The sequence below is a fragment of the Globicephala melas genome, chromosome 3, assembly GCF_963455315.2.
Source record: "Globicephala melas chromosome 3, mGloMel1.2, whole genome shotgun sequence".
In the NCBI taxonomy this organism is placed as follows: Eukaryota; Metazoa; Chordata; class Mammalia; order Artiodactyla; family Delphinidae; genus Globicephala; species Globicephala melas.
This window is the reverse complement of record NC_083316.1, coordinates 59,192,677-59,212,492: the sequence shown is the minus strand read 5'-3', so window position 1 is coordinate 59,212,492 and position 19,816 is coordinate 59,192,677. Positions and strand designations below refer to the sequence as shown.

The following is a 19,816-nucleotide window of genomic DNA, read 5'->3' as shown; positions in this document are numbered from 1 at the left end:
TACTCACAGGAATGATACACGCTCTGACCAACTGGAGTCTAGCTTGAGCTGATACTAAATGTCTATATGACCTTGAATAAATGGCCTCTCAAGGATGGGCCTCTATGTCTTCCTCTGTAAAAATGACATAACCACCTATATTATTAGTTTTCTATTGCTGCTAATAACAAATTACCACAAACTTAGTGCCTTAAACAATACAAATGTATTATCTTACAGCTCTGGAGGTCAGAAGTCTGAAATGAGTCTCACTGGGTGAAAATAAAGGCCTTTCTGGAGGCTTTCAGGAGAATTCATTTCTTTACCTTTTTCAGTTTGTAGAAACCACCCACATTCCTTGGCTTGCAGCCCCCTTCCTCCACCTTCAAAGTCAGCAGTGGTGTGCTGAGTCCTTCTCACGTTGCATCCCTCTGACCTCCCTGCCGGCCTCCTCCTTCCTTTTTAAAGGACCCTGGTGATTACATTAGGCTCACCTGGATAATCTCATTGTAAGGTCAGATGATGAGCAACCTTAATTCCATCTGCAAAGCAACCTTAATTCCCTTTTGTCATGTAACCTCACATACTCACAGGTTCCAAGGGTCATAATGTGGACATCTTTGGGGGCCGTTATTCTGCCTACCACACCACCCTACCTCTTTCTCTCAAACCAAAGCAACACTTGGAAAATAAATGAGCTAGTAAATGTGTACAATAATCACAAGTATCATCTTATTCATTCCACAAAAATTTACTGAGCACTTATTACGTGTCAGCCCCCATGTTAGACCGCGGGGGCTATGACTAAACCGACAAGGTCTCTGACGTTACGTTCAGTAGGGCTGGACAATCAGTTGATTGGTAGATCAGCAGATTTAGAACCCATTTAGTAGATTCTAGACATTAGTAGAAGAATAACATCAGCTAGTGACAATGAGAATGCTACAATGAGAAGTAAAACAGCATGAATGGATGGCTTCTTTCCAGTGAGTGGTCAAGAAAAGCTTCTTGGATAGGGTGACGTCTAGACTGAGACCAGAATGGTAGGAAGTGTCCCCCCAATGGAAAGATCTGATGCAGAAACAGGCTTGTGAAGAGCCCAAAGCCAGTAACCCTATGGTGGGAAGAGCTATAGGAGTCTGTGGCATTTTATCCATGAGGCACAACAGGCACAGTGTGTAGGGCCTACAGACTTTTTAAGAGCTAAAGAAATATTTGAAATCTTAAAAAAAAAGGTTGGGATTCCCTGCTGGCGCAGTGGGTAAGAACCCACCTGCCAATGCAGGGGACACGGGTTCGAGCCCTGGTCTGGGAAGATCCCACATGCCAGGGAGCAACTAAGCCCATGCGCCACTACTACTGAGCCTGCTGCGCTCAAGATTCCGTGAGCCACAACTACTGAGCCCGTGCACCACAACTAATGAAGCCCACGCGCCTAGAGCCCGTGCTCCGCAACAAGAGAAGCCACCGCAATGAGAAGCCCGTGCACCACAATGAAGAGCAGCCCCGGCTCGCGGCAACTAGAGAAAGCCCGCGCGCAGCAACGAAGACCCAACGTGGCCAAAAATAAATAAATAAAATAAAATAATTTTTTTTAAAAAGTCATGCCATTCTTTATTAAAAAAAAAAGTTGGTCCCAAGATACCAAAAGAAAAGCACAAAACTGAAGTGAATATTTAATTGACATGTTCATACTTCATTGATTGCTAAATGTAATCTTCATAAGGTATTCATTACACTGTAAACAATTTGTAGGTTAAATTTTTTCACCTCCCTCGAATTCTCAGGTCTGCACAGAGTTCTAAGAAATCAGAGTCAATCATAAATTAAGGTAGTTTATCGTATCCAAATGATTATAAATGCACAAATAAAAAAGCCTTTAAAAAATAATTTACAGCAAAAGAAAAGAGATATTTAATGTGGAATGCGGGGGCATTTAAAGTTATTTGATAAGATGTGAGGATAGGGCCTCCAGAAATATGGAATTCTTAGGGTCTACAGAAAGTCTTCACTTGACCCAGGGTAGCTAGGCAGCCTCTCCACCCAGCCCCAACAGAGGCGGTCTCCATAGGCAGCTAAATCCACAATCTCTCCCCACTACCCTCCTCAGAAATGACTCCACCTTTACCCCCTCCCCTTAGCTGGGTGGGTGCAAAGCAAGCTCCTGGAGAACAAGACTAACTAATGTCAGCGGGTGAAGCATTTCCAAGATCAAACACAGTAATGGCCTACAGATGTGAAAGCAAAATGAGCCGCTCACAACCCTGGTGTGTATCCTTGCTTCTGGCTTCCTGCTTCCTGCTGCTTGTTTCCCCCGGGGCCTTTACTGGACTGGGCGGAGACAGGTGTGGACAGCAGTGGGGTGGGGGGGGTGGGGGGCTGAGGCTATTGATCCAGGAAGTGTGCTAATGAACTCCAGGGAAAACCCAAGATAATGTAAAAGATGTAAAACTGACTTAGGACAATTTCCAGGCTGTCTGGATGAGGCCAAGGCCATAAGGATATGGACAACGTGGAGCCTACAGTCCGGGCAGGGTGGGGAGAATGCGAGCATGTGAAAGCCATTACAAAGCAAAACCTTCAGAGCACCAAATACTTAAGTACAGAAGGGAGGGAGGCACAGAGCAGCGAGGCGAGCCAAAAGGAGTGATCCCAGGAGGATCTTGCTAATAAAGGAGGCCTTTCCAGGGAGGCTGCAGACTGGGGGCAGAGGGGCACCTGGGCATGACAGAAAAACAGCACCGCTCTCCATATTCTGAATGTTTCCTGGGCCCCGTGAATTCTTAACTCTGGGCTCATTTATCGCATAAAAAACCTTGCAACGTCAGTGGGAATCACCTCACCCTACATATTCCACTCTCTCTTGCAATCTTGTCTATGTATATATAATTTTATATAGTGAGGGACTTCCCTGGCAGTCCAGTGGTTAGGGCTCGGTGCTTTCACTGCCATGGGCCTCGGTTCCATCCCTGGTCCCACAAGCTGCTCAGTGCGGCCCAAAAAAATTTTAAATAAAAAAAATTTAAAAATAAATGAAGATCAGTGTCAAAGGATCTCAGCACCAAAGTATTTTGTATTTTGTACCTAGAAGAAGGCATCATCCTGTCTTCTTCAGGCTCCAGAATGACCACTTGGCTTTTTACACAATTTTCTTTTTCAGCATCTACTGTGTATAAGCCAGGTACTACTTGTTTCTAGGAAGAAAACAAAGTAGAATAAAAGTGTCTGAGAAGCAACAACTATTGCTACTTTTGCCCTATTTTCAATTATTCTCCAAATAAATTATTCCCCAAATAAATAGGAAGAATGGTATTGTTTTTGAGGAAATATTAATAGGGGAATGTCAGAGTTACGACATTAATTCTTACTCCAAAGTAAGCAAATTATTAATACAATCGGCCCTCCAAATCCCCCTGCCCCCCACAGTTGGATGGATAACCACGGATAAGGACTGTATTATACCATTTTACATAAGGAACTGGAGCATCCATAGATTTTGGTACCCCTAGGCAGGTCTTACAACCAGTCCCCCACGGATACGAGGGACAATTGTATTAATTCTACAAAAGCCCAGTGAATGGGTCAGTGCAGGGCCAGATTACGCAAAGAACATTCTGAGTCCCCCTCCCTGTGTGAGTAAGTAGACATGGAGCACATACTTCACTTGGAATGTTGATATCACTTCCTGATGCCAGTAGCACTTTGCTGCATTCTTCATGACCTCCTTCAACAGCTAAGAAGAATGGTGTTTTGCCATTCTAACAAACGGAAAAAAAGTTAAAATGAATTGCCTCTTGGCATGGAATGAAATTACTTGAGAAACAGCATGCTTTCTCTATCTCTTGTGCATTACTCTTAATAGACAGCATTTATTGAGCATCTATGTGCCAACTTATACTGCCAAGACTATATGCTTTGGTACAGTTTAACTGCACAACGACTCTGAGGTCAGGGTTATTATCCCCACTTTACACATAAGGAAACTAAGCCTCAGTTGAAAAGTGGCAAAGCTAGGATGCAAGTCTAGCTCTTTGGCTCCAAAGGCTGCATTCTTAACTACTCTGTTATGCTGCCTCCTTTCTCACCTTCCCTCCATCATTCATACTCTCGATCTTTATTAATCTAACAAACAGTTATTAAACACGTGTTGTTTGTCAGACAGTAGTAGGCACTGGGATTGGGAAGACAACTAGAATCCAGACCCTGTCTACGAGAAGGTAACAGCTTGTTAAGAAAGATAATCATGGAAATGAGGAACTAAAATGCAGTATGAAATACAAAAATAGAAGCACATTTGTACCAAGTACAGTTTTAACCTTTAAAACTGATTTAAAATATTGCATGTCATTTAAAAAAAATGTAATACCCTACCTTAGTAATTAAGGTTCCTGAAACTCATTATGATAAACACTAGTAGGACAAAGTGAGTTTAGTTTAGGCCACAACATAGAAAAGAAGGAACTGGTCTCACACAATAGCTACTTGGATACTTCCCCCTCCTCATGCAGATTCTTTCCTAAAAATATTGGGAAGAAATGCAGAATTCCTTCCCCATGTCCTAACCATTCTCCACCTTGGACATTATTCTGCCTAACAGCTAGGATAAGTTCAGACAATTTTACTGGTAGCTAATTAGGTACAAACAATCATGTTAACAGGGACAAAAGAGCATGGAACCAATGTTCCTATCCCACCGAGATGGAAAAACTATATCCCAGCAGCTTCCCCTGAGAGCCTGGGACAGCCATCTGTTAGAGAGGAATTTCTTTTCATAATCTGCCTTCTCCTTTTCCAGGAAAAGAGATGCCAAAAGGCAAACCCCAGTGGAAAAATATTTGCAAAAACTGTGAAGGAAAGAATTCATGTCTTTAATATATCAAGAGCCTAATAAACATTTATATCTTTGACCCAGCTATCCTACCTCTAAGAATATACCCAAAGGAAATAATGAGGAATACAGACTAAACTTTGTATACAAAGAGGTTCATGACAGCATTACTTCAATAGTAAAGAAAAACTGAACAAAACCTAAATGTCAGGGGCTTCCCTGGTGGCACAGTGGTTGAGAGTCTGCCTGCCAATGCAGGGGACACGGGTTCGAGCCCTGGTCTGGGAAGATCCCACATGCCGCGGAGCAACTGGGCCCGTGGGCCACAACTACTGAGCCTGCGCGTCTGGAGCCTGTGCTCCACAACAAGAGAGGCCGAGGTAGTGAGAGGCCCACGCACCGCGATGAAGAGTGGCCCCCGCTTGCTGCAACTAGAGAAAGCCCTCGCACAGAAACGAAGACCCAACACAACCAAAAATAAATAAATAAATTTATTTAAAAAAAAAAAAAAAGATAAAAAAACACCTAAATGTCCAAGAGCTAAAGAACAGTTAAATGAATTTTGGGCAGGCACTAAAAATATACATGCATAGGAACACAAAGAAAACTGGAAGGAAAATACATCAGATATTTACAAGATAATCCTTTCAGTGTAGAGAAAAATATGAAAATTGCTATTTATGTTTATTTTTATCTCAATCTTTAAAATTTATATTTCTGGCATATGTTTTATAATACATTAATTTAATTATAAATGTACATGTGATTAGGTGCATGCTCAAACTTTCTTTACTGGTTATGAGTTTGCTACCCAGTATGTTTGGAGACCACTGCTCTAGAGCCTAGTCCCATGAGCCTAGTCCAACTGGTCCAGCAACAGCCTATGTCAGGAAACAGAGGCAGCCCAAGACTGTATGTACATTATGGGCTTCATCCAAAAGGCTAATATTATCACTAGATACTTCACTTTGTGCAAATAAAACCCATCACAATCTACAATTACAGTTCGTTGGACTTTATGACTTTTCCTCAATGTGCCCCAACGCAAAAATAACTAAAAGGTAGATGAAATCCAAGTGCACACATTCCAGTGGTAAAGTATTAAAGCAAAACAGGGCAAGCACAACTAAGACTTTAAATTAAATCCTATGACTATAGGACTGGATCTCTATATTGACTTGTGAAGGCCAATCATGGCTAAGATTTATCCTAGGTGAATCATGTTCTTTTTGAGTTTCTCACATTCATAACTCTTATTCAAGAAGACCAAATTCCTAGGATCTTCTTTAAGTTAAACTAGTTCAACCTGATCATCACTACGTCAGATGGTCACACACATAAAAATAAACAAATCAAGGCTCTACTTTTGTCCATGATCCTCAGCTGAAAGCCTGGCTTACATTCTCCTAGGAACTGGAAGAGAGAAAAAGGAGGATAATAACAATATGTACCACTGATACCGATGATAACCAAGATCCCACTTACTGCACCCAGATAACACCGGTGATGACACCGGATACCACTTGTTGCACACTTACCATGTGCCAGGCACCATTCCTTGAACTAAGTGTGTGACACAGCCTTTCATTTGAAACCTCACTAAGGCCTTATGAGGCTATTTGATAGATGAGGAAGCTAAGGCTGAGAGGGGCCAAGTAACGTGCCCAAAATCATCTAGCTGGGGTGATGGAGCCAGGATCAGACCCAGGCAGTCAGAGCCCTGCTTTTAATCCCAGTCCAGGGATGCATGTGACCAGGCTGATTATGCTTCTCTGGTCCAAGGGGAATACTGACTTTTCCCAGGCATCACACACGTCCACTTTCACAGCCTTCAGTTTTCATTTTATTGCCCACAGTTGCTATTTTTATGACCATACACCACCAACTCTAAGTCACATCCTGTTTCTCATGTTAACATATCTGCGATCGGGATGCACCTCACAATCTCAGTCAACCGGGCAGCAGACATGATATAGCTGTCATGGCTTGTGATTTGCATTAAATCAGAATGGGTGTCAGTGGCTTAGAAGAAAATCTCAGAATCTATAGCAGGGCACCTTTTGAAGAAACACTGCATCACAAACGTCTTTGAAGGCACAAAAGACAATATTTTGTCTGGAAAAGCAAGGACATCAAGACTCTGAGTGAGAAAGTGATTTAGAAGATTTCGACTCAATGTATGAAGTATAGGAATACTTAACCAAGCTCCCTTGCTTATTTCGTCCTTTGTATGTATATGATTTTTAAAAATCTAAGATAAAAGTCTAAAAACTCAATAATATAAAATATTCTAAATGACAAGAGAGTTTTTTGTGTCACAGTTTAATTGGCAGCATTATTTTTTCTTAGTGTTACATGAAATAATGACGTGCCTTACAATCAATGGTGTCTTAAAGTAAATGATTATATTACTTAAAGCAGCTCTCAGGAGAGCTGCCAAGTTAGAATTCGTCAGAATATTAAACTATGAAGTCCAAGAAGACTCCACTCACGTGAGTCTCCAAACAGCCAGCCTCAAAGGCAATTGAGCCAGAGGTTAAAAAGTGACCACCCAGAGCAGATGACTCACAAGGAGTTTACAAGAACCCCAGGCCCGGTTTCCAACTCCCTGCCGCCCTCCACCTGAATATACCCCCTCCCCACTCCAGTGTCTCAGAGTGAACCTCCGAAATCTTACTACTCACCATGCATCACCCCCTCCTCCCCTGTACCCCACAGCTCAGGGATGGGCACCCCACCCTCCTGGAAGTCCAAGCCAGACAGCTAGGGGCCAGAAAGTCTGCCCTCTCCGTACCCACTGGTCACAAATCCTGTGGCCTCTGTCTCCTCCTACCACCTCGTCCTGCTTGCTGCCAGTGAGAGCCTCGGTGAGAGGCTTTCTGTATCTCTTGCTTCAGCCACTTCTGCAGTCACCTGACTGGGACTCTCCACCTCCTGCCTCTCCAGGCACCAATACCCCCTTCAAACCACGGTGACAGTTACCCACCTACACCCAGGATGGATCCCATCCCTTGTTTTCTGCTTAAAACCTTCCAAGGTCTCTGCTGCCAATAGGTCAGAATCACCCCTCCTCCTGGTGAGCACAGCCTTTCATGGTCTCTCTGCCTTGGCCCACTTGGCATCCACCTTTCCCAGCCCACCCATCCTCAATTTCTGCCACCCTGAACTTGTCATTCCCAGGACACACCATGCTCTTTCATGCCTTGGTTCCTTTACAAACGGGCTCTTCCCTCTGTCTGAAATACTCTACCCTTGTGCCCTCCTCCAATCTCCTCGTACCACTGTCCATTCAAATGCTCAGACCCACATAACATACCACCTCCTCTGTGAAGCCTGTGATATTTCTGAAACAGATTTTCCTTTGTGCTCCCACAGCACACTGTATATACATCTATTACCGCATTTAGCCCGATATATTATTTTTTGTATGCTCTTCTTGCCCTGTAGGCTTCTAGAATAAGAAAACATACTCTACCTAGCATAGAGCACATATTAAATTTTTTTTTTTTTTTTTTTTTTTTGGTGAATAAGTGAATGGTTTAACAAATGAACCTCCATGAGTTACTTTAGCCTGTTAAAGCTGTGGATAGAGTCGTGGCCATGTTTTCCACAGTTTTAAGTGAAATTCATACTTTCAAAGTGTTAAATGAAAATAAATAGCTGCTTGAACGAGAAGGGAAAAAATCCATCCATGTTCCTTGCTCTACCTTTGCTGCTAATTTGCTAGCAAAAGTGGGACAATAAAAGTAATTCTATATAACCTAGAGAAGGCAAACTGGTGAAAGATTTCTGGGAGGTAGTTTTAAAATGTGCAGAACTCTTTGACCCACAATTCCACATCTAGGAATTTCTCCTAAGGAAAGTATCAAAGATATGCACACAGACATGGATGCCCTCCCAGTGTTTCCCTCCCTGGTCAGGTGGGGCTGAGCCTCCCACAGACCTCAGTGGAAGAAAAGAGCAACTGGAGTTGACAGTAGAAAATTCCATGTAGTCCACTGATTTCACAGACATTTATGGAGCAAAACTGGCAACCTGGACGGTCCACTGAAAAAGTGGGTTGATTTCACCTGGATATTCGATGATTCTCTCTGACTGTAGTAACAACTGAACAACTCTACTGCTCACCAAAATGCCATCACCAAATCTACACCTCAACTGTCACTCCCCTTTCTCTGGTACTCAGCAAAGAAATAAAAGTCCATTTCACCTCGTCCTTTTCTGAAGTATGCAGATTAAGGAAGATAAGTTTTTCTATCATTTCAATGTGGCCCCGCTCTGCTGCCAAAAGAAATGGTTTTCTTCCTTTCTGAAAGTCAATCATAAACTTCAGTGTTCATTATACACTTACTGAGCCGGCAAGGCAACCAACAAAGTGGGCAGCAGCTTGAGGGGAGGGGATGGCGAGGAGGCCAACGTGGTGATTCTGGTCACAGCATTCTGGGGCCTTCCTAGGGGAGGGTGAAAACAATCCCTCTCACTTCAAACCAGATCCATTTCTGAGTTGTTGCCCCAAACTGTGGGAACTCCGCATCAGCACAGAATCATTTTTATGGGGGTAGAGAAGTACTGTTTGGAAACGGTCTTCCCAAGCACCTGGGGAGATGCCACCCCACAATCAGACAATGAGATTCCCTTTCAAATGTAACAATTTTACCAACTTCCTGCATTTATTGAATAGTTCTTTCACTCGACTATTTATTGAGAAGCTGATTTTGTGCCAGACCCCATCTGAGTCACCTGCGTATTGCTCAGTAAGCCTTGCCTTACTGATAAAAATGTTTGAAGCAGAAATTGTCCAGGGTTTAATATTTACGTGACTCATTCAGACATGACGTGTGTCAACTGCTTCTCTTTAGGCTCTCCTTGCTTGCTCATACATTTACCTCTAACGTTCACCAAGAATCAATGGGAAAACTCTTGAGAATAGGTCAATATGAAATGGGATGGAGAAATTAGGAATTATCCAGAGAATATAGCTTAAGAGTGATGTTTAGGTGTGATTTGTTGGGGAGGAAGGTTCAAGTGCAGAATCTTCTGATTATGGCAATTTCTCCAACTTTTCACATTGCAAAGGGAGACTGCATTTTCAACAGCCAAAATGTCATCGAGAACAATGAAATACCCATAAAAAACTCAATTTTCTAACCTGAGATATTTAAAAGCAGGAAAAGAAGGTGGGGTGGCAAAATAGCACAAGTATTTTCTTCGACTAAAGAAAACATTCACAGATTGGCTTGATATGTTATTAACTAAAAGCTTAGCAAGATGTTTGAAATGTGAAAAGCAAGATACAAGACTCTATCAGAAGGTTCCTGAATCTAGACTGTTATCTGATCTCCTGCTAATGCAAGATAATAAAAAGATAATGGAGTCTGTCATACAGAGTGAAGTGAGTCAGAAAGAGAAAGACAAATACCGTATGCTAACACATATATATGGAATTTAAGAAAAAAAATGTCATGAAGAACCTAGGGGTAAGACAGGAATAAAGACACAGACCTACTAGAGAATGGACTTGAGGATACGGGGCGGGGGGGGGGGTAAGCTGTGACAAAGCGTGAGAGAGGCGTGGACATATATACACTACCAAACGTAAGGTAGCTAGCTAGTGGGAAGCAGCCGCATAGCACAGGGAGATCAGCTCGGGTGCTTTGTGACCACCTAGAGGGGTGGGATAGGGAGGGTGGGAGGGAGGGAGACGCAAGAGGGAAGAGTTATGGGGACATATGTATATGTATAACTGATTCACTTTGTTATAAAGCAGAAACTGACACACCATTGTAAAGCAATTATACTCCAATAAAGATGTAAAAAAAAAAAAAAGATAATGGTCACTGTTAACTTGAGATAGCAGCTCATGATTCTCGACAACTTAAAGAGAAAGGAAGGAAAAGTGCTAAAATAATCAATGGCCAAAAAATAAAGTGTGTATAGATCAGCCCTCCAGGGCTCTGCACTCATGCATGTAGGGAGGCCGGAGAAACAAACTGGCACCAAAAATTCACCTCATTTACATTCTTGAGCCAGATATGTGGTCAATTAGACCTACATCCCCAGCCCTTCAGAGTTTGAAATCCTGACTCATCATCGATGGTTCTCATCGAATCACTAAGGAAGGGCAAAGGGAAGAGACAGAAAGTGCTTGGGGCCTCCGTTTGCTGCTTGTGAGATTAGACCCCTAACTGAAGATCAAGATCTAGTCTTGAGCCATGAACAGCTCTTGGGAAATGACAGAGACAAAATTACTGTGTCTGGCTTATACAAATATCTGCTAATACTGACAACAGATAAAGGTCCATATAAACAAATCACAAAAAGGAGGATGGGAAACACTGATGATATACTAGATGAAAACATTTAGTCACACATCCGTATAAATCAGTCACTTGTTTACTGAACAATTATTAAGCACCTATGTATATGTCAGATACTGTGCTAAGCAAGAGTGGCCAAGATAAAAAATACGGCACCCCGATGTTAAGAAGCTCAGAGTCTGTTAGGGAAGACGAACACACATACGAGTGATCATAATGAAATGCAGGACCTGAGCTGGCGATCTGTGGGAGTACAGAACTCAGTGTGAGTGTGTGTTTGTGGCTGGGGAGCAGGTGACAAGAAATGGGGGGAGACAGCCTTTAAAGGTTGCTAATGCCCTGGAACGGCAGGAAAGAGCACTGGTGACCTGTTTCCTGTCCCCATCTTTTCCACTGGAGAACAGCCCCTGTGCCCCACCTTTGTGGAGCTGTTCATTATAGCTCCTGCCTCTTCCACCATCTACCCCTTGGTCAGAGTGTTTGGTTCAGGATGGTCACGTGCCAAGCCACAGGCCAATCAGAGTCACCTGTGAGCTTTCATATATAAAACCTGAGGCTGCTAGTAGCCATCTTTCCCACCATGTGGAGAGTAAACCTATCAATAATGCCAACAGAGACAGCCAAGAGTTGGGAGGAAAAAAAAGAGCTGGACCCAGCCATGCCTGAAGCCAGCCAGATACACCCTCAAACTCTTTAGTTAGGCATTAATAAACTACCTTTAATGTTTATTCTAGATTAAACTGGATTTTTGTCACTCATAACAAAAAGAACTCTAACTAATACCTATTTAGCCATCTGGGGACACACACTACCGGAAGTATCAGGAGTCTGTTCAACTTTAAAATGGCCTTACTCTTTTATCCTTGGTTGCTACAAAGTCTTGCATTTCTGCATGCCTATACAGAGTGACAAAGGACCCACCCACAAAGAAAGCCTAGTCTGGTAAGAAATGGGAGGTTATCAAAAACAAAACATTTTTCCTCACCAAGAAAACAGCTATTACTTTAAACTTTGTATGCCCTTTAAAAAATGTTATCATCAAGAAAAAAAGTGAAAGCCAAATTATACAAAATAAGAACATTTAAAGTAGTCTCTATCTTATAAACATATCAAAAGGTAGCATGAAGAAAGATGAGGTGACAGTAAAATGAGATACAAATCTTTTCTCCCATCTCTAGTATAAGTTATTAGGCAAAATAACAAGAATTAAAAAAATGTGGGTTTTTTAAAAAAATATAGTTTCTTATGTCTTATTTCATTTTTTAACCACCCAACCCTTTTAAATTACACTCAAGTGGGCCTCTACCAGTGCAGCCTCGGAGAACTGAGACTGCCCTCACTTGGAAGGCAGGGAGATTTTCCAGCCTGGAGGACTATGGAGCTTGGTGTCAGGGCCTCAAGCTTCAAGCCCCACACAAACCACAACAACTTCCCAGCTCAGGAAGGGATCCTGAATCCCTTTCTTCATTAGCAAAAATAAGGAGGGTCCAGAATTCCTGTTCCTTTTTCCTTTATTAACTTAATGTGCATTTAACCTAATACGTCTTAATTCAATGCATTTAAATTGTTTGCACGTGAATAAGCCTGAGGAGTTGCAATTATTCATTAGAAATTATTTTTCATTTTTAAGTTTACTGCCAGGGTTATTTGACAAGGTACCAAGTTCAGTAAATGTTTCACAAACAGCCATTAAATGTGCACCTTAAGTCCAACCTGGCCATCCCTTCCCACAGGGATCCCAGAGAGGGTGCCCTGGAGAGCCTCTGAGGAGAGGAGGCCGGTGGAATCCAGCATGAAGCCCCCTGGTGCCTCCTGGGCATGTCTACACACCCAAGACATTTCCCTTCATCCTGTGATCAGGAGTCCACAGCAGAACCCTAGTTGAAGGGGAAAACCAGCAGGGCCTTGAATAACTTGAGATTTGAGAGAGGACGAGAACATTGCCGTGAGTAAAAAGTGCTGAAAGAGCGGTGTGTTGCATATGAAGGCATGGAACTGGTGTGAAGGGGAGCTGCTGGGTCCGTTCTCCCCAGATGGGAGTCAATAGGTTGGATGAAATCCAAGGCTGTTAGATGTGGGCCTCAGGTCCACATAGGAAACTGTCTTCTCAAATCCCTTCATGACTATTATCCCCAGTCCTCCAAAAAAAGGATGCTTCTTTGCATTTGGACCTCTAGAGACTTCATATATAGATTCCTTTAAACCAGTGGAAGTTCCCCGATGTATGCAGCTGAAACCAACCTAACGTCGTACCACCGAACTTTATAAACATTCAACAGATACATGAGAGGCCTCTGAGGCCATTCCCTTCTGTGTCCCTTCCTCTCCAAACATTTTAGTCTGAGTATTTATTTTTGATCACTAGGTGGGAGTTTACATGTAGATTCTAAATATCTAGACTGCTTCACCTATGACTTCTCCTGGCTGCTCTAATCTCTCTCCCCTGGAGAGGCCACATGATTTCTAGAGCGACGGAGTTGGGAGAAACTTCAGTATACTCCAGTGTCCTCCATCTCTCCCATCTCACCCAATCTCTTCCAGGCCTAGTTAAATCCATTTTGTTAATAAAGACCTCCTCCCTATAAGGCTTTCCTTGTTAGCTTTTGGAGTTCCCTGTAGGCTAATGAGAAGGATTACTAACACTGGGTAGGTATAAAGGCTCTCCATCACTTTCTGTGGATAAGAAACTAGGGAAGAAGGCCCGCTGTGAAGGTGGAGCGGTCTTTTCTATACAGTGCATTTCATGAGCTCCACAGTATCTTTAAGCAAATACAGATGGAAAACCCAACACTGAATTAATTGACCCTGAGCTCCTGATCCCAGTTCCTACTGGCTTTTGCCAGTATCCTTGACCTCACTCACAGATCTCAGAAAAAGGACAGACTTTGTGTTTTTATTGGATTAATCCAGGTTTCTTTAGGATTAAAATTGGACTCAGAGATTCTTCTCTCCCTAGATGACCCAGTGAACTCATTATTTGCTCATTCCTCATATGTCTCTCCACCCATCTTAATTTTAGGTCCTCTTAGCTTCACATCTACCTGGCTCTGCACAGTCCGCTACCAGGACTCTTCAGCCTTTTCCCCAACAAATAGTCAGAGTTGGAGGAAGAGGAGTGGAACAGGACAAGTCCAGAGCCTGCCAAAGAGATAATGGCCAGCAGAAGCTCCAGAAGTGGGGAAGGTTCCCCACAAACTGCTTTGGTCTTTGAGCCCCTTCAGCTTGCCTGATCCTCCCCACACACAGCTGTCTCCCGTGAAAGCATCCAGAGCCCAATGAAACGGAAGACAGTCCTGTTCTCACACAAAACAGGTCCTAAGGGACTTCCCTGGTGGCGCAGTGGTTAGGAGTCCGCCTGCCGATGCAGGGGACACGGGTTCGTGCCCTGGTCCGGGAGGATCCCACGTGCCACGGAGCAGTTGGGCCCGTGAGCCATGGCCGCTGAGCCTGCGCGTCTGGAGCCTGTGCTCCGCAACCGGAGAGGCCACAACAGTGAGAGGCCCGCGTACCGCAAAAACAGGTCCTGATAAACAACAAGGTCCTACTGTATAGCACAGGGAACTATATTCAATATCCTGAGATAAAAGAATATAAAAAAGAATACATATATTATATGAATGTAATATATATAACTGAACCACTTGGTTGTACAGCAGAAATCAACACATTGTAAATCAACTATACGTCAATAAAAAAATTAAATTAAAATAAAAAGAATGTATATATATATATATATATATAACTGAATCACTTTGCTTTACAGCAGAAAGCAAACACAACATTGTAAATCAACTGTACTTCAGTTAAAAATACCTTTTATTAAAACAAACAAACAAACAAAAAATCAGGTCCTGAACATATAATCTGCTGAACTGAATTGAATGGAATTCACTCATAGGCCACACTCCTAGTTAGCCTGGATCAAGCTGGAATGTCTGACTTCCTCATCCTGACATTAAATGCTGTTTGATTATGGTTATCAGTTTGAGGAAATTAGATAGCATTTTACCCCATAATAATTGTTATAATAACTAACATTTAGTGAGCACTTACCAAGTACCAGGTTCTCCGCTAAGTGCTCTATAGTCATTAACTCATTTAAGCATTCCAACAGTGGCTACTCTGATATATTACTACATAGGAATGGCTTAGGGGTGGCGTCTGATTGGAAAGGGGTGGTAGAATGGCTTGCCATTTTGCTCACTGGCATAGGTATTTGTATATAAGATTGAGGAAATCAAAATCATTTCTATCAAAGAATGGAGGTATTGCTGACAAAAAATGACATGGAGGTCAAGACATCCACCCCCAACCCCATCATGCCTTGGTGCTACCATGAAGTAGGTTTTATTATTCCCATTGCACAGAGGGAGATACTGAGGATTTCAGCAGCTGGAGAACTTGCTAAAGCCACATAGTTAATATATGCCCAGGCCTCAGCCCAAGTCTGTCTGCCTCCAATCTGTAAAGGTATAGTTGCTCAGTCATATTCAGAAGAAGTAAACTAAATTTATAGACTTCACTTGAAGGAATGGCTTTTGTTGTTATTATTTTTAAGATTGAGGTCAGAAAAAAATGTGAAGGTTTTTTAAAAGAGGTGAAACAAAGCGAATATTACTGATTAACTTCTAGAGAGAGTTTAATGGAGAGTAAAGTTCTAGAGGCACAGTGAAAAGGAGGTTCCATTCAAACTCCAAATGCCAATCCCACAGAAGATATTATCCTATGAAAAAAGCCTAGAAGGAGATATTCCAGGGAAAAGACAGTCCCTAGCACATGGACAATGCCCACTGTCCTCTGAGAAGGGAGACGGTGCAGCATGGTGACTAGAGTCAACCAAACCGGAATTCAAACCCTGGCTCTGTCACTTCTCAGTTTGGAGCCCTCAGACCAGGTACCTAGCCTCTCTGGGCCTCGACTTCCTCAAATATCAGTAAAAATAAGACTTCCTTTGAAAATAAGTAAAATATTTTTTCTTTATAGGATTACTGTGGGGATTAACAGTATAATTCGTTCATCCAGCAATGATTTGTTAAGCATCCCTACGTGCCAGGCCCTAGACCTCTCGCTGAAATAATGTGTGGACACAGCATTCCTCTGGGCCAAGCACACTAACGAACACTCCATAAGTGGTAGCTGTTACTATATCACTTCTTATGAAAGGAAAAAAATATAGATGGATATGGTAAAATTGCACTATATTCCGCGGCTCATTACAGCACAGCCTTGGGTCAAATACATTCCCAAAAGGCCAGGCATAATCGAGTAAAATGCAGGCACCCAAACAGGGTGGATACTGTCCACCCCTGGCCAGGATGAGGGAGTAGAGGCAGCTTCCTCAATACCTCCTGCCCTCCCCACATGCAGGTGCTAGGGCCACCACCGGCACCAACAATTTCCATCTGCTCTGTGCTCTGCCAGACAGAGACAGGATCCAGCTACAGGGTCAGGTCTGTCTGTGCTGGCTGCTTTGGCAGTTTCTGCAAGGGCAGGAAGAAAGCAGGATTTAGTGGGGGTGTATTTGAGACCGGTCCACCCAACAGCAAACACACCTCATCAGGCTGGTCCAAGTCCGTCAGGTGCAGATCTTGAATGAGGTACTCCACAATGCCTATGTTGCTCTGAGCCCCAAAGTGGAGGGCATTCATTCCATCCTAAAGAGAGCCAGGGTAGGGGAGACAATTACACTGCAATCTTCTCCTCCTGCACTGTGAGGAGAGGGCTTCTGTCCAGGTGTGATCCACATACCTACCTGATTCTTGGCTCTCTGGTCTGCTCCAGCTCTAACCAGCATGAGCATGATCTCAAGGCTTCCAGACCAGGATGCAAGGTGAATTACTGTCAAGCCATGCTTCCTCCAGAAAAGAGAAGAAAGGAATCTGTCACTTGGGTGAGCCACCACACTGTCTCAGCCAACAAAAGCTAGGTTAATACCTAACTGTTGAAAATTAAGAAATGACAGTTTAATATACAACAAAGGTGATGTTTCAATTCTATGGGGACAATGAATATATTTAATAAGTGGTATAGGCACAAGTAGTTCTTCATCTGGGAAAAGATAAAATTAAATCCTGTATCATATCATACATACAAAAAAAGCACACAATAAATATATTAGAAGAAAATCTAGACTATAATGTATAGTGTTTTAATTCAAAAGTTATAAAAGGAACAAGATGATAAACAAAGACAATAAACAAATGATAGATTTTTTTAAAATGTACCTTAATAAAGATAAATGGTTATTTTCTGTAATACATGAAGTACTCTTACAAATCAACAGAATAAGGCAATTAAACCCATTGAAAAATGGACCCCAAAATGTGCTCTCTTAAGGTATTAGTAGAAATGAAACCATTATAGTTTAAGCAATCTAGCAATATCTATTAAAATTTTAAATACAACTGGCAATCCCACTCCTGGGACTCTATCCCATGAAAATAAGTTTTAGGACCTAATGTTATATAGATAAGGTTATTAATTGCAACCCTTAAAACAGTGCGAGGTAAATGTCCATCAATATTGGAACATTGAACAAATCAGGGAACAGTCATACCACATGATGTAGGCATTAAAAATAATTAATTAGGGCTATAACAATTGACATGGAGAGACTTCCATTAGGTAGGTGTTAAATGTGGAAAATAAGATGCAGAGAAAATATAATACGATCCCATTTTTTATAAAACTAGCTATGACCAAAAACTCATATATGTATGTATCTATATCTATTATAAGTGGGTAAGTGGATAGATAGATAACAATGTGGATATGGGGACTTCTCTGGTGGCGCAGTGGTTGGGAATCCACCTGCCAATGCAGGGGACACAGGTTCAGGCCCTGGTCTGGGAAGATCCCACATGCTGTGGAGCACCTAGGCCCGTGTGCCACAACTACTGAGCCTGCGATCTGGAGCCTGCGAGCCACAACTACTGAAGCCTGCACGCCTGGAGCCCGTGTTCCGCAACAGGAGAAGCCACTGCAATGAGAAGCCCGTGCACTGCAACAAGGGGTGGCCCCTGCTCACTGCAACTGGAGAAAGCCCGCTCGCAGCAACAAAGAGCCAACACAGCCATAAATAAATAAATAAATAAATAAATTCATTAATTAAAAAAAAAACAAAAAAACCCCAATGTGGATATGATCATATGAGCATGAGGAAAAGTACAGAAATAAACACACAGATCCTACATCGTTAAATGTAGTTACTGGAGAAGAGGAAACTACACAAAAAAGAAGAAACAAAAGACTGAAGTTATAAAAAGAATTCTATTTATGCATAAATTATTTAAAATATACTCTCTCAGTAAAATCACACATGCATAAAAGAGGCTGAAGGAGAGATTTCGCTCAAGACCTAGTGACCTGCAGTGATGCTGGGGGTACTTAGACTTGTACACCAAATGAACAGGAAGAGAAGTGTGAAAGGAAACAGCCAGCAGTTAACACTTGTCTCAGGGAGGAGGGATTGGAGGGCTGTATCCTGAGGAAAATTAAGACCTGCGCCCTAGGTCCCAAGTTAAAGAAGTATATAGAGCAGACATTACGAGCATGATCTGTAGACTCAAACGAAACTGACCTCAAACTCTGGCTCTACCACTTTCAAATGCTATAATCTTGGTCAACTTAGTTAACTCTTAGCCTCAGGATCCTTAATTGTAAGTTCATGTGTCTGCTTTTCTGTTTCCTTTTATCCTTGTCAAAAAATCATCCATTAACTACGAATAAGGTCTGAGGATCTAATGTATCACACGGTGATTATAGTTAATAACACTTTTATATAACTGAAATTTGCTAAGAGAGTAGAATTAAATGTTCTCATCAAAAAAAGAAATGAGGTGATGAGTGTGTTAATTAACTAGATGGGAGGAATCCTTTCACAATGTATACACACACTGAATCATCACCAGGTACACTTTAAATGTATCACAGTTTTATTTGAACCATACCTCAATAAAGCTGAAAAAAATTTTAAATAAATCTCTTTTAAAATGAAAACAAACAACAACAACAGCAAAACCCACAGGGTTTATAGGGGAAATGGGGCAGGGGCTCAACACTCAAAAACTCTGTCATTGACACCTTTTTAAAAAGATAGGACCCTGCTATGGACTGAATGTCTGTGTCCCTTGATAATTCATATGTTGAAGCCTAATCCCCAATGTGATGGTATTTGAAAGTCATGCCTTTGGGAGATAATTAGGTCAGGAGGGTGGAACCCTCATGAATGGGATTAGTGCTCTTATAAACAGACACAGAGAGCTTGCTTCCTCTTGCCGCTCTCCACTGAGAGTGGCTAAAACCAGAAGCAGCTTTCACAAGATGCTGGCAGTGATGTCGTCTTAATCTTGGACTCTCCAGTTTCCAGATCTGTGAGAAAGAAACATTTGTTGTGGAAGTCACCCAGCCTATGGTATATTTGTTACAGCAGCCCAAGCTAAGACAGACCCTAATAAAAACAATAGTACAATTGTACATGTTAAACGGTTAGGTATTTAATCACCATAAATATGGTACTGGACCTCCAAAAAAAAAAATCATCCATAACCTCTGTATAGATGCCTTCTAAAAAGTAAGCCTTCTCAGCACATCTTATTTGCATCTCATAATCAACTGTATTTGTAATCCTGGAGACCAATTTGCTAAATGTATAGCATATAAATAAATAAACAAGGAATGAGGGTCTGTGGGG

General features: G+C 42.1%; 1 protein-coding gene across 1 annotated transcript in view; it reads right to left on the bottom strand.

The window, feature by feature from the left end:
- The window catches only part of ANKDD1B (ankyrin repeat and death domain containing 1B), a 53,398-nt gene that overhangs the window by 16,721 nt on the left and 16,861 nt on the right, over positions 1-19,816 (bottom strand). The window contains 4 exon segments of the mRNA XM_060295511.1: positions 3,639-3,737; positions 9,018-9,116; positions 16,677-16,778; positions 16,877-16,979. Of these exon segments, the coding sequence (XP_060151494.1) occupies positions 3,639-3,737; positions 9,018-9,116; positions 16,677-16,778; positions 16,877-16,979 (403 nt within the window).